This window comes from Chelonoidis abingdonii, chromosome 3 (assembly GCF_003597395.2).
Source record: "Chelonoidis abingdonii isolate Lonesome George chromosome 3, CheloAbing_2.0, whole genome shotgun sequence".
Taxonomy (NCBI): domain Eukaryota; kingdom Metazoa; phylum Chordata; order Testudines; family Testudinidae; genus Chelonoidis; species Chelonoidis abingdonii.
This window is the reverse complement of record NC_133771.1, coordinates 136,910,713-136,924,557: the sequence shown is the minus strand read 5'-3', so window position 1 is coordinate 136,924,557 and position 13,845 is coordinate 136,910,713. Positions and strand designations below refer to the sequence as shown.

General features: G+C 43.4%; 1 protein-coding gene and 1 pseudogene across 2 annotated transcripts in view; one reads left to right on the top strand and one right to left on the bottom strand.

Moving 5' to 3' along the window:
* The window catches only part of TSNAX (translin associated factor X), a 56,638-nt gene that overhangs the window by 38,610 nt on the left and 4,183 nt on the right, over positions 1–13,845 (bottom strand). The window contains exons 1-4 of one of the 2 annotated variants that reach the window (XM_032790858.2): positions 9,891–9,978; positions 9,000–9,123; positions 6,705–6,819; positions 3,771–3,901 (exon numbers count right to left, since the gene is read on the bottom strand). In XM_032790858.2, the coding sequence (XP_032646749.1) occupies positions 3,771–3,901; positions 6,705–6,819; positions 9,000–9,057 (304 nt within the window). In that variant the 5' untranslated portion in view covers positions 9,058–9,123; positions 9,891–9,978. Of the gene's footprint in view, positions 1–3,770; positions 3,902–6,704; positions 6,820–8,999; positions 9,124–9,890; positions 9,999–13,845 lie in introns of those variants that run through there. The other variant, XM_032790857.2, reaches the window with a different exon arrangement.
* On the top strand, positions 12,191–13,229 carry LOC116831101 (peroxisomal membrane protein PEX16 pseudogene; annotated as a pseudogene).

Genomic DNA, 13,845 nt, shown 5'->3' with positions numbered 1-13,845 from the left:
AAGCTATCCATCATCAAGATCATTAATGAAGCATTTGAATTAGAACCGGCCCTAAGACAAGAGAGACCTGGGACAACCACTTGCTTACTTGGTTGCACTAGAGAGTGTGGCCATTGATCCTACCGCTGACCCGTTGATTCAACCAATTTTCTATCCACTTCACAGTCTTCCTCCACACATACCTTAGTTTTGCTGATGAGAATGCTGTGGGAAAGCCGTGTCAAAGCCTTACTAAGTCAGGTATAAACCATCAACAGGCTTTGCCCCCATCCACAAGTTCCATTCACCTTCATCGTAGAAGCAATCGGTTGGGTCTAGGCTGATTTCCCTTGGTGATCCATGTGAGCTGCTTCCTGGAATCACCTATGTTTCTCTAAGTGCTTTCAGGATGGATTCTCAGCACATGCTCCATTGATTTTTACCAGGGATGGGTGAGATCGATTGGTCTGTAGTTTCACTGGATCTTCTCTTTTTTTCCTTTCTTAGAGATGAGGTAACTAGTATTGCTTCTCCAGTCCTCTGGGAACCATCTCGCTGTCGCCATGAATTTCAAGAGATAGATGGGTCCACGGCTCTGCAATCACAATCAGCTAACTCCCTCACACCGCTCGATGCAGTTGGTCGGTCCCAAGACTTGTGCAACTGTTAACGTTTTAAGTAGTCTAACTGATTATCCTCTTATACAGTGGCTGCCTCTCCTTCCTCTCGTCGTTCCCCAGGTATAGTTCGGGAGTTGATTCTTGCCCGTAATGACTGAGTGAAGAAGGAATTGAGTATTCAGCCAGCTTTTCATATCTCCACCACTAGATACCTGCCTCATTGTAAGGGACCTACACCCATCCCTATCCTCCTCATTGTTGCTTACATACTGTACAAACCCTTTCCTATTAATCCTCCACACCCCTATGCTAGTTCACTCAGAATGCCCTTTGGCTCTGATTCTAATCCCTGCAGGCCGAGCAATAACTTATGCCTCCCGTCAGCTGTCCAACTTTGTTCAGTTTTTAAGCTCCTTCGTTTTGCTTCAGCTCCTCACTCATGAGTTCCCGTAGGCCATGCTGGCACTTTCTCTACTACTTCTAACATCTCCTCTACTCTTCTATTCGCTTGCTGCTTTTGTCCTTTCTGCACATCGGTTGGTATTTCCTGTGCTCTAGCAAGGTTCTTAAAAAACTGGTTCAGCTTCCCAGGGAATCCTGCCCATCATTTCTCTAAGGGAGCTGAAATCCGCTTTTCTGAAATCCAGGGTTTGCGTTCTGCTTCTCTCCTTCCTTCCTTTGACCAGGGTTCTGAACTCTACCATGTCATGATCACTGCTGCCCAGGTTGCCGTTCACCCTTACTTCCCCGATCAACTCTTCTCTGTTTGTGAGCAGGAGGTCGAGGCGCAAGGCCCTCGTTGGTTCCCCCAGCATTTGTACCAGGAAGTTGTCCTCAGCGATCTCCAAAAACTTCCTGGATTGCCTGTGCACTGCTGTATTTCTCTCCCAGCAGATATCAGGATAATTGAAATCTCCCATGAGAACCAGGGCTGTGATCTACAGACTTCTGCTAGTTGTCTGTAAAAAGCCTCATCCACCTCTTCTTTCTGGTCTGGTGGTCTGTAGCAGACACCCACCATAACATCCCCCTTGTGACATTCCCCTCTAAATTTAACCAAAGACTTTCAACTGGCTCATTTCCAGTTTCGTAGTGGAGCTCTGAGCATTCATACAGCTCTTTTACATACAGCGCTACTCCTCCCCCTCTTCGCCCCTGCCTATCCTTCCTGAACAGCTTATACCCATCCATGGCAGTGCTCCAGGTATGCGAGCTATCCCACCATGTCTCAGTTATGCCAATAACATCGTAATTCCCTGTCTGTGCCAGTACTACTAATTCTTCCTTCTTGTTTCCCAGGCTCCTCGCATTTGTGTACAGGCACTTTAAAAATTCAGCCAACTGCCCTACTTTCTTCTGCTGCTTATTTCCCCTGTTGCATCCTCCTCCTTGAATTGTCTCCTGGTGTTCTCTTTTCCTACACACCTCAGATATAAGGGCTTCATTAGGACACTTAAGGCAATGATTTGATTCCCCCACCTTCCAGTTCCAATTACTTTCTCCTTTCTCCCTGCCATTACAAACCCCGCATTCTCCAAGTTCCATCCCTTCCTCCAGGTTTCCCTCTTTGAGACTTACCTTTGGGCTTTGGTCACCCTCCCCCATCGAACCTAGTTTAAAGCCCTCCTCACTAGGTTAGCAAGTCGACGTCCAAAAATGCTCAGGGCGTCTGAGCAGGTGTCAGGTGTCTGCTCAGGTGTCAGGGCGTCTCTGCACCCTGCCCCCACTCCAAGCACCAACTCTGCAGCTCCCATTGGCTGGGAATTGCGGCCAATGGGAGCTCTGGGGAAGTGCCTGCGGGCAGGGGCAGTGAGCAGAGACCTCCCTCGCACCCCCGCCAAAGAGATGGAGAGATGTGCTGGTTGCTTTTGGGAGCTGCCCAAGGTAACTGCTGCCCAGCCGGAGCCCACACCCCTCACTCTTTTTCACACACCGACCCCCACCCAGAGCCCACACCCCTCGGTCCCTCCTGCACCCAAACTCCCTCCCAGAGCCTGCACCCCCTCCTGCACCCCAACCCCTGCCCCAGCCTAGTTAAAGTGAGTGAGGGTTGGGGGGAGAGTGAGTGACAGAGGAAGTGGGGGGATGGAGTGAGCGGGGGGCAGGAAGAGGTGGGGTGGGGCCTTGGGGAAGGAGTGGACTGTGAGCAGGGACCACCAAGCCTGAGTGGGGAGGCTTGGTGGTCCCTGAAAAATTTTAAATCAAAATGGGAATCCCCAGGTTGCTAAAGTTTGAAAACTGCTGATTTAGATGATCAAACTGGAACTCAGGTACTCAAAAACATACTTTCAAGTAAGAGTACCAATACAAGCACCCAAATGAAAAATGGGTGGGGTCCACAGTTTTTTGTAGAAATGCAGACAGGTTGAAACAGCAGGAATAGGGTTTTGTTCGTTTGTTTGTTTGTTTTTAAAGAAAGTCCTTGAGGTAATGACCCCTTTAGAAGGCCAGCAGGACACTGAATTTCAAAGGTTCCAAATGCAGTTGGAAAAATGCAGGATGGCTGGATTGGTGGTAAGGTGCTTCCATATTGGCCCCAGGCCTGCAGAGCACCTGAGAAAAGGTACACACATTTGGGAAATTGAGTCTAGGGAGGAGCCAGACACTCTGAACAACAGAAAAGAAAGAGACTGAGTGCACTCACTGGAAACCCAGGAGTGGAACAGTACTGATGCATCTACTAAAGACCAAGTGATGGTTACAGCCGGAGAGTTTCTGTTCATCACTAGTGCCACACACAGAGCCTAAATACAGTTGTTTTGCATGTGAGAGAAGGATATAAAAATACTGTGGGGAAACTCAAGATATTGCATCCATCAGTGTAGCTGAAATGTTAAGATGACCTTTGAAACTAAAAAGACTGCCATTTACACAGAGAAGTTGAAACAGATTGGGGAAGAGGGGAGTTTGAATGGTTGCACACAGTACAGTTTGTGCTTGATATTCATATCTATACAATGTGTTTACATATTTGAGTGTTATGAAATATAACCAAGAGCATGTTTTTTAATCTTCAAAAAGAGGAAAATCACAATCTATGTTTTAAAGTGCAAAGGGTGAGCCAAATTCAGCCCTGGTGTATGCAAATGCAATACTGCTGAAGTAATGGAGCTGCACCTAAACTGAATTTGGCCTGATGTGTGTGCCCATCCTATTTGAATGTAGACTTACCTGGAGAGATGGCTCTGTGGAACTGATACATGTCTTCTCCTATCAGTTCTTGTGCTACTTGCTTAATTTTCTGTCTGACAGCTTCTAATTTGGCCTCAGATTCATTTAATATTTCCTCCCCATTGGGATCACTGTGAGCACAGAATACAAATAAAATTACAAAGTGACAGCTGTTAGAACACCAACAAAGAGTTAAATTACACACTTTTTCTTCTACTAACCACCTTATGTTTAATTAGTGCAGACAAAATGAAATATTTTGGAATGAGACAAATTTAAAATGAATCTTTCTGATCTAGTGTAAGTAGGTACCTTTGAACTTCTTTGTACATTCAAAAAAGAATTGCCCTTAAGATAATCAACCATTCAAACCCAGTCTGAATAGCGTGCTGCTTATTTCAGGCTGTAGCTTTAACTATGACTAAAGCAGAGGTAATGAGGAAGCTCATGACAACGATCAAAATAAATAGGTAAAATAGCTAGAAAAATCTGCAGAAGACTTCTCTCTCATACACAAAATCCACACCATTTTGCAATACATTAGATTAACATAGCACAAGGATCTACTTTATACATGTTTTTAGGCAGTATTTATGAAATATGCCACTAAGGAAACCTCTACAGTATCTCATCCACAACTATTGTTACATTAGATTTTATATACAGCATTTAAAGGACAGTTCATTTATTATACTTAAAAAGCTCGAACAATGTACGCAGTATTATAGATTTACAACATCTCTTTTTCAATTACTATTTTTGTGGATTTAGCAGATACAGTAAAGGCTGTGTTAGCTAGCCCTGTACCAACCAGAAAGCTCTATAAATCAGCATTTCTAATCTTCATTGAATATCTACTTTATAGTCTGGTTGATGCAGGGCTGGTAGGCTAGCTACCTGACTCCACGTGGCTCCTCGGAAGTGGCGACATGTCCCTGCTGCTCCTAGGCGGAGGAATGGCCACAAGGGGTTCAGAGTGTGGGAGAGGGCGTTGGGCTGGTGATTGAGGTGTGGGCTCAGGAAAGGAGTCTGGGTGCAGGAGAAGGCTTGGAACAGGGGTGCAAGAGGGATTTTGGGCTGCTGGATCCAGGGAGTGCTCACCTCAGGCAGCTCCCCACAAGCGGTCACCTGTCTCTGCTGTTTTAGGAAGAGGCACAGGTAGGCAGCTCTGTACACAACTTCTGCCCACAGGTGCCAACCCCGCAGCTTCCAATGGCCACGGTTCCTGGCCAATGGGAGCTGCAGAGCAGGCGCTTGGGGCAGAGTGAGGGCAATCGTGCCTCCGCCTAAGAACAGCAGGGACAGGTCACCGCTTGCAGGGAGCCGCCTGAGGTGAGCACCCCCAGGATCCAGCACCCAAAATCCTTCTCATGCACCAATCCCCTGTCCCGAGCCCCCTCCCGCACCCAAACTCCTTTCTTCTTAGTTAACTGGAATTTTTCACTTACCAGTACCCCTCTGTTCCCCCAACAGGACTGGTACTGTAGTTTGGTTACGAACAAATGTTTAAATATGGTTAGAATTCTGAAACTGGGCTCTGTACTGAATAGTTACGACAGAGAGGGGAAGAGAAGTGCAGACACAGTATGGCAACCCACCATTAGTACACTTCTAGAAAACAGGATTCCATGATGCAAACGAATCTAAAAGCTTATGCTGAGTCTACACACAAGTCTTTTTCCCCCTGAAAGTTCCAATGTTGCTATTCTTTGTGCAGCAACAGAGGCAGCGCTAGTGCAGCAAAGGCTCTAGTGGCCACTAGAATGATAGACCACCATGTTGTTTACCTCTGCTCAAAGCAAGTCTGGACAGCATCAAGGTTAAAAAATGGCAGCTGCCAGCATCTTACCTACAAGAGTGCCCACACCGTTGCCACCATTGTGGAGCTGCAGTGGTGATAACAGTGGGAAATTTTAGGGAAAAAAGACAAATACAGACAAAGCCCAATGTCTAAAATTACATATGTAATTTCCAGGTAAATCTTTTATACAACAGGCTGTGGCAAGACTCAACTTTCTCCATTATTCTCCCACAGCACTTACTGCTTCCAATGATCAGGGCACAAAATGCAAGGCACCTTGCAGCTATGTATAGACACACTCCTTAAGTTCCAGCATGTGTGGGATCACAAGTAGAACCCAGGTTCCCTACTCATCACATGGGTGATCTGGGGTGGGGCTATAAAAGAAATGGGCAAGTTATTTCAAAGACGGCTCTCTAGAAGGGTGTGTTCTTTCCCCTCCCAGCTTGCTGGAAATGTCTGTTGGCTGTTACCAAGTATTCTGTGTTACTCTGGCCCTGTTTTGGAATATTCTTTGTGCTAATAAAGCCATCTCTAAGGAAATGGACTTGACACGAACTAGAGGCTGGTCCTTACTTTAATTTCCCGATTGCTGCATGTGCCCACTGGCTTACATATCCTTTTAGAGTGGTGTTTCTCAAACTGGGTTGCCACTTGTGTAGGAAAAGCCCCTGGCACGCCAGGTCAGTTTGTTTACCTGCCCCGTCTGCAGGTCCGGCCAATTACGGCTCCCACTGGCTACAGTTCACTGCTCCAGGCCAATGGGAGCTGCTGGAAGCGGCATGGGCCAACGGACTTACTGGCCGCCACTTCTAGCAGCCTCCATTAGCCTGCAGCGGTGAACGGCGGCCAGTGGGAGCCGCAATCAGCCAGACCTGCAGACAGGGCAGGTAAACAAACCGGCCTGGCCCGCCAGGGGCTTTCCCTACACAAGTGGCGATCCCAGTTTGAGAAACACTGTTTTAGAGGAAATAAAACAACACAGCTTATGGGAAATGAACTGAGCCTATGTTTATCTTCCTTGATGTCTAGCTCAACTGAATATTGCATCTGTTACTCATAGATACAGAAAACTCTGCAAGGCAACAGTAAGTTTCTGGGTCAGCATGGAAATGGGAATTAATGTGACTCACCTAGTAATCCTGTGGAGTAGGAATATTGTTCTTTTACTTTCAATAGTTATATCACGACTAAGTTTCACAAGCCTCTCATATTTATCATGTCTTGTATCAAGCTCCAGTTGAAATGCTAAGAACAGAATGCAGATGATCACAAAAACAATTCTCATGTGTAGTCTAATACAATAATATTAAGTATTCTATTACTACACTATTTGTGTAACAGAACCATTTAATCTTCCATTATTTCACATTTAAGTTTTTGTTTATATGCAGAAGATCACACAATTACAATGCTTTACCATATGTTACAGCAGGGAAAATACAATAAATAATACACTTTAAAAGCAGTAAAGAAAAGTCATTTTTATTCCTAATATATTAATTTATGGCCTGATCCTGCTGCCATAATGGAGGAGCACCTTGTTTAGTTTAGCTTCATCATAACTTTTATGACTAATTAGCTGCTGTTCCCTTATAATGGGTTTGTACTAGTTAATCTCTGTTTCTACTCATGTCTCAACACCTCCTCCCATCACGCTCACTCTTTGGAGGGCAAACACATCAGGAATACATGTTATGTCTGTATTGTGAACAGTTTTTTAGAAATAATGAGGATTCCTAAAGGATTTCATAGTTACCTGTGAAACATTCAGAATGTTTTGACTGTGATCAAGAAAATTTTTACAGTTCTCACTTCCTTTCTTTTGTTATTCATTCTTCATTACCTTCTACTTCCTCCCTTTTTTTCTGACAGTTCTCCTCAATTCATTTGTACCGGGACTCTTACATTCTCTCTAGCTTGCTGCCATATACATATATTCAATCCCACAGAGGGCAGTCAAACATACTAACATGTGTGCCTCTTTCGATGTAGCCAACTCATGATGAACAGCTATTCTTCAGATTGGAGAGAAGTTAGAAATTGGATAGTGTAGGGTCAGCCTTGGGATTAATGTTTATTAAATATAATGGACAACAAGAGGGCAAAGTTAATCAATTCCAAAGTACAAGAAATCTGATAACACGGCATCTTTTCAAAAAAGGGAGAATTTTTAAATGTTCCCCCTGCAAGGGTTAGTAAATATTTTACTAAAAATATTACACAGAAAATGCAATTGTTCTCTGAATATTATTATGCCTACTTTGGAGAGGAAGGCTTTTGTCTATACTGAGGCAACGTATCAGAAAACAAGTTAATTAAGGGTACATCTACACTGCAGCTGGGAGCATGCCTCCCAGCAGTAGACAGATATGATAGCTCTGTTCAAATTTGTGTGCTAAAAATAGCAGTGTAGCCAGTGGTAGCATAGTCAGCAGCTCAGGCTAGCCACCTGAGTACATCCCTGGGAGATCTGGGAGGGTTTATACTCAGGCAGCCAGTCTGAGCTGCCACCTATGCCAACCCCAGCTATTTTTAACATGCTAGCTTAAGTAGAGCAAGAGCACGTGTCTACTCGTGCTGGGAAGCACACTACCAGCTGTAGTGTAAACATACATGCAACTTTGTGGTTCGATCAGTTAGCACGTTTCTAAACACAACTGTCTTTGTTCACACTAAAAGAAAAATCATGTTTAACACTGTGCTAGTTACAAAATGTTAATCAACACATTTCCTAACAGGATGCATTTTCCCAGTCTAGACAAGACCTATAGTCAATTATTACAGTGTGAAATCGGATTGTTGCTCAGCTTTAAATGCAAATCTCACCACAGCTTTATTTGTAGATTTATACCAATGCCTGCACAGTGGTATTATAGGGGCCGAAGGGAAGGGAAGGGTTTAAAGCATGATAAACTAGAGGTCCTTAATATCAGATAATTAACAGTGCACACAAACATTAACAGAAAATATAAAGTTTCATTCATGTGAATTTATTTTTGAAGAATTCTAATAACTCATTTTCATGTAACACCAGATACCATTAATAATCACGCTACAGCTGCACCACAAAGTTAATTGTTATTTGTTTACATACATACAAAATATCTAGTTTTAGAAAAACATCAATTACTGACAATTAGCATTCTAAAGAAATCATAGAAACCTTCTCTAATAGCAGCTATGTGCTCCCAATAATGAAGTCTTCACTTTATAAAAGCTTATTTATCTTAGTTATATTAGTCTTTTACCAATAGATAATTTTAGATCATGCCAAGCCAAGGGTTTAACTTTCTGATCAGATCAATTATTTTCCATTGCTTTATTTACACACATACACTTTCTGTTTCCTAGCTTTTTTTCATGTTGCAAGGACTCCCGAATCCCACAAAATTATCTCTGGATTCTTCCCTCTTCACAGTACTCACCCCTTAAAAGAAAAGTGGACGAACCTTGTTGAGATATTAAACCAGGGGTCTGGATCATATCAGTGTGCTTTAATCAAGCCAGTTTCCCCTACAAAACCCGCCTTGCAGGTGTACTAAGGTTTGTCTACAAAAGAAAGGTGCATTTCAGGTGATTTTTTTAAAAGCAGTTGAACTAGTGCAAACCCCTGTGTAAACACTTATTTTGGTTTAAACCAAGCATATTTTGATTTAGTTTAAATTAGGAACAGGTTTAAGGCTAACTCAAAATAAGACTCTCAAACCAAAATAAATGTCTACACATGAGTTTGCACCAGTTTAACAACTAAACTGGTTAAAAAACTTCTGCGTGTAAACAAGCCCTAGTCTGAAATAACTACAACTGTCAGTTGTGAGCAGAAAAGCTCTCCCTTCAAAGGTGATGAGCAAGGTTAAGATTCTGTCACGGGTATTTTTACTGTCAGGGACAGGTCATAAGCAATAAACAAAAATTCACAGAAGCCTGCAACCTGTCTCTGACTTTTACTAAAAATACTGGGGTGCGGGGAGCTGTTCTTGGGGCCGCTGCTCTGGGCCTGGTCAGCTGCTCTGGCAGCAGTGTTCCAGTGGACAAGGCTCCGGCACTGCCTCAGAAGTCATGGAGGTCCATGACAGAATCATATCCCTAGTGATCATCAAGAAGCGCTCTGTCTCACCCTTCCCCTAACTAAAAAGTGACCCTATCATCTCTACCACAGCACTCTGCTGGCATAGAAAGCGATAGATCATGTCCCAAATTTAGAGAGTCTCACTGATTTTAATTTTACCTATGGACAGCCCCACCACTAAATATTTTATTTCCACTAACTTTTATTGTATACATTGTTATGATCTGGACTGTCAACTTTTACTTACACTTAAAAGACACCATCAAAGATGAAGACGAATTAACATTGTTTTTTTCATCTTTTCTTTGACCATGTGGGAAATTGTCATGCTTTCGTTTTCTGAACCCACCCGATCCTATAAATAGGACACAAAGAAAAAAATGTGAGATTTAAATAATATTATTGAGTACCAGTTTTATAACAGCTTGACCAGATGTCATGGCATTCATTTCTGGAGTGTTTTTTAATATATCCAATGTTGAATATTTTATGTCCATCCTTCCAAGTATCAGAGGGGTAGCTGTTAGTCTGTATCCACAAAAACAATGAGGAGTCCGTGGCACCTTAAAGACTAACAGATTTATTTGGGCATAAGCTTTAATCTGAAGAAGTGGGGGGTTTTACCCATGAAAGCTTATGTCCAAATAAATATGTTAGTTTTTAATGGGCCACTGGATTCCTCATCCTTCCAAGGTATCTATAATTCAATTCTATTCAGTTTACTGTAAAGAATACTGTACGGGACGTAAAAACTGCAGTCTTGGTTGCTTTGTGTAAACATTCTGGGCTTCATTATTCTTCCACTGAAATCAACAGCAAGCCTCCTCTTGATTTCAATTGAAGAATGATCGGGCACCAAAAGATCCCCATCACTTTTAGTGGTGTTGTAGAGATCTCTCTCTCTCCCTCTATATACATAAAATTAGGCACGCACATGCACACGCACACACAGATATATGTACAGATGCCCCCCGGATTACGCAAACCCGATTTACGCAAATATACACTTATGGAAAAAGTTCCGGAAGCTAGAAATAGGAGGTGGGGTTTTGGGGTTGTTTTTTTTTGCGTAACTGTCTGGTATATGTTTCCAACTTATGCAAAATTCGAGGAGCATCTGTATATATATTATACAGAGACACAGAGCTAGAAATAGAGATAGATATACATACACACATATATATAAGGCCTGATCCCGGCAACCTTTAACCCACTAAATATGATGAGACTGTGCAGGTTGCAGGATTGATTCCATAGCTTGGAAAGTGTTTTGAAATTCTTCAGAATGAGTGGAACCATATCACGGTAAAATTATTACCATTGTCTCACTGTACCTCTTTCACCACAGAACTTTGGTCTTTGGAGAACAGAAAGAGCAATTTAAGAAGGCAATTATTGTTCAGTGTATTAATTTCATCGGTTGCTTCCCATATCAGTTCCCTGTGCTCTAGCCACTCTTATTCTTGTCTCTCTTCTCACTCATCTATGTGATGTTTTCCCATGGGCTGCTCCCTAGAGCTGGACCCACACACTTCTTCCAACACACCAAATGTCCTCATTCTTCTCTTTCAAATCCCTCCTCAAAACCCATTTCTTCTAACTTGTATTTTACTACTAACTTCCATTCCTGTGCTATGTGCTCCTCTTGTCTTCCCATCATCTGTGCTTAAGACAAAGCACAATTTAGGATTCACTTACTGTACAACACACATTGCTATATCTTCATTTGAACTTCTACCTCCCTTTCCCTACCTCCTTTTTGTAAGATATCTTCATTTTTATATTTAAATGACTGAGGCCCAGATCCTACAAACACTTATATACCCACTTAACTTTATACATGCGTCTAGTCTTGTTAATTTTCATTTTTCAAAAAGAAAGCAATTTTAAGTTACACACAGGATTTTAAATGTTTCAGTTTAACTGTTTATTATCCCAAACCAAAAACAGAATGTGGACATATTGATTTTCAATTTCTTTGTTTTGATAATAATTATTTCCTTCACATCCCCGTCAGAAAATTAATTCAGGATTCTGTTTTTTCTCCAACAGTTGAAAAGATCACATATATGACCTTTACAACAACATTGCAGGGTGTGACATTGCACTCCATATGCTTTATGAAAATATGCTTATGAATGTGATTATGATGCAACTGGAATATGCTTTATGCAAAAGGTCTCTTGTAAGGTATCATTAGAAAGCTTATAATCTACTGAGTGTGTTCATCCTACTTGTTTGCATGTATTATTTCTATGTCTGGAGTTAGGAGAATATGATATAAACTTGTATTACTGATGTAAACATATTAAGTGGAAGCCATCAAGGGTGCTTCAGAATCAATGAACTGTAAATGGTTCTGTTTATTTGCAAACCTTCCTGTGTACATGTGGGCCAGCCCAGGAAGAATGGAGGCTGGGGTCTCACAGGACGTGTGACCATGTCACATGATACTGGAATACACATGGGGCAGACAAGCCCTGGGGGCTCAGCTTGGGGAATGAAAGAAACCAAAAGATTCCTGCCTTGGGCTACCCGGAAGTGTGTGGGGGCAGCAGTGAACCTAAGTGGTCCCGGGGAGCCATGGCCGCCACTGGGCCCCTGGGGAGGCTGCGGCGCTTGTGTCACCACTACCAGGAGTATGTGAGGCAGCACCCGGCCGCCACCGTGCAGCTGGAGGGCACTGTGCGGGGCCTCTCCTACCTGCTGTCAGGTCGCTTTTCTGATTCCCATGTACTCTGCCTCCAACCTCCTGGTGTTGTTAAATGACTGAACCCTCCGAAAGAAGCTACAGCCGACCCTGCCTGTGACACTACCCCAGCAGAAGTTGCTGACATGGCTGAGTGTGCTCGAGTGTATGGAAGTCTTTGCGGAGATGGGAGCTGCCAAGGTGTGGGGTGAGATGGGCCGATGGACCATCATCATCCTCATCCAGCTGGCTAAAGCCATCCTGCGCCTCCTGCTCTTGCTATGGTACAAAGCTGGTATCCAGACATCCCTTCCGATCGTGCCAGTGGACAGGGAGCAGCAGTAGCTCCAACCAGAAGACAAGGAGGGCAGCTCGGCAGGGAAGGAACAGAGATATGTTGGGTGGCGCTCCAGCCGTGTTGTAAGGTCCCTCAAAAGCACCCCAGCCTTGCAATCCGGACATTGGGGGTCTCCCCAGCAGAGGGAGGGAAAACAGAACCGAAGAGCAGAGGACATGAACCAGGCTCCCACCCCTCTGGGGCTTCAGGAAACCATTGCAGAATCTGTCTACATCACCCGGCCTCTGTTCCACTTGTTGAGTTTAGGCATATGGGGCCAGAGATCATGGAAGCCCTGGCTCCTCTCAGGAAACCTGGATATCACAAGCCTAAGTTTACTGAGCGATATGGAAGACCTGAATAAGCGAGAGCGCTTGAAGCTGAGACGCCGAACCATCCTGCCGCTGTGCTATCTGCTGAGATCTCCTTTTTATGACCAATACTCAGAGGGCCGGATCCTCTTCCTGCTCCGCCTGCTGGCTGATTATGTTCCTGGAGTTGGGTAAGTCACGTGACCAATAATGAATTACTTGCCAGCTTGGCAGAAAATCTATTTCTATAACTGGATCCAAAGCTATAAAAGGGGGTGGAGCAGGACAAAGGCTGCCAGTCATCAGAAAGCCTCTGTTTACCCCTAAGATGTCTGCTGGAACTAACAAGGACTGTACCGGAGAAAGGACTGGGCCCAGACTAGGAAGGAGTCTAGTCTGTGAAAGAAGCTTATTGGAACATCTCTGAGGGTGAGATATTACCTGTATTCAGTTTCTTAAAGTATTAGGCTTAGACTTGCGTGTTTTGTTTTATTTTGCTTGGTGACTTACTTTGTTCTGTCTGCTATTACTTGAAACCACTAAGATCAAACCAGTATCTTAGATGCCTATACACAAATGCGAGAAGTATGGGTAATAAGCAGGAACAACTGGAAGTGCTAATAAATAAATACAACTATGACATTGTTGGCATCACTGAAATTTGGTGGGATAATACACGATTGGAATGTTGATGTGGATGGGTATAGTTTGCTCAGGAAGGATAAACGGGAAAAAGGGAGGAGGTGTTGCCTTATATATTAAAAATGCATACACTTAGACTGAGGTGGAGATGGACATAGGAGACGGAAATGTTGAGAGTCTCTTGGTTAGGATAAAAGAGGTAAAAAACAAGGGTGATGTCGTG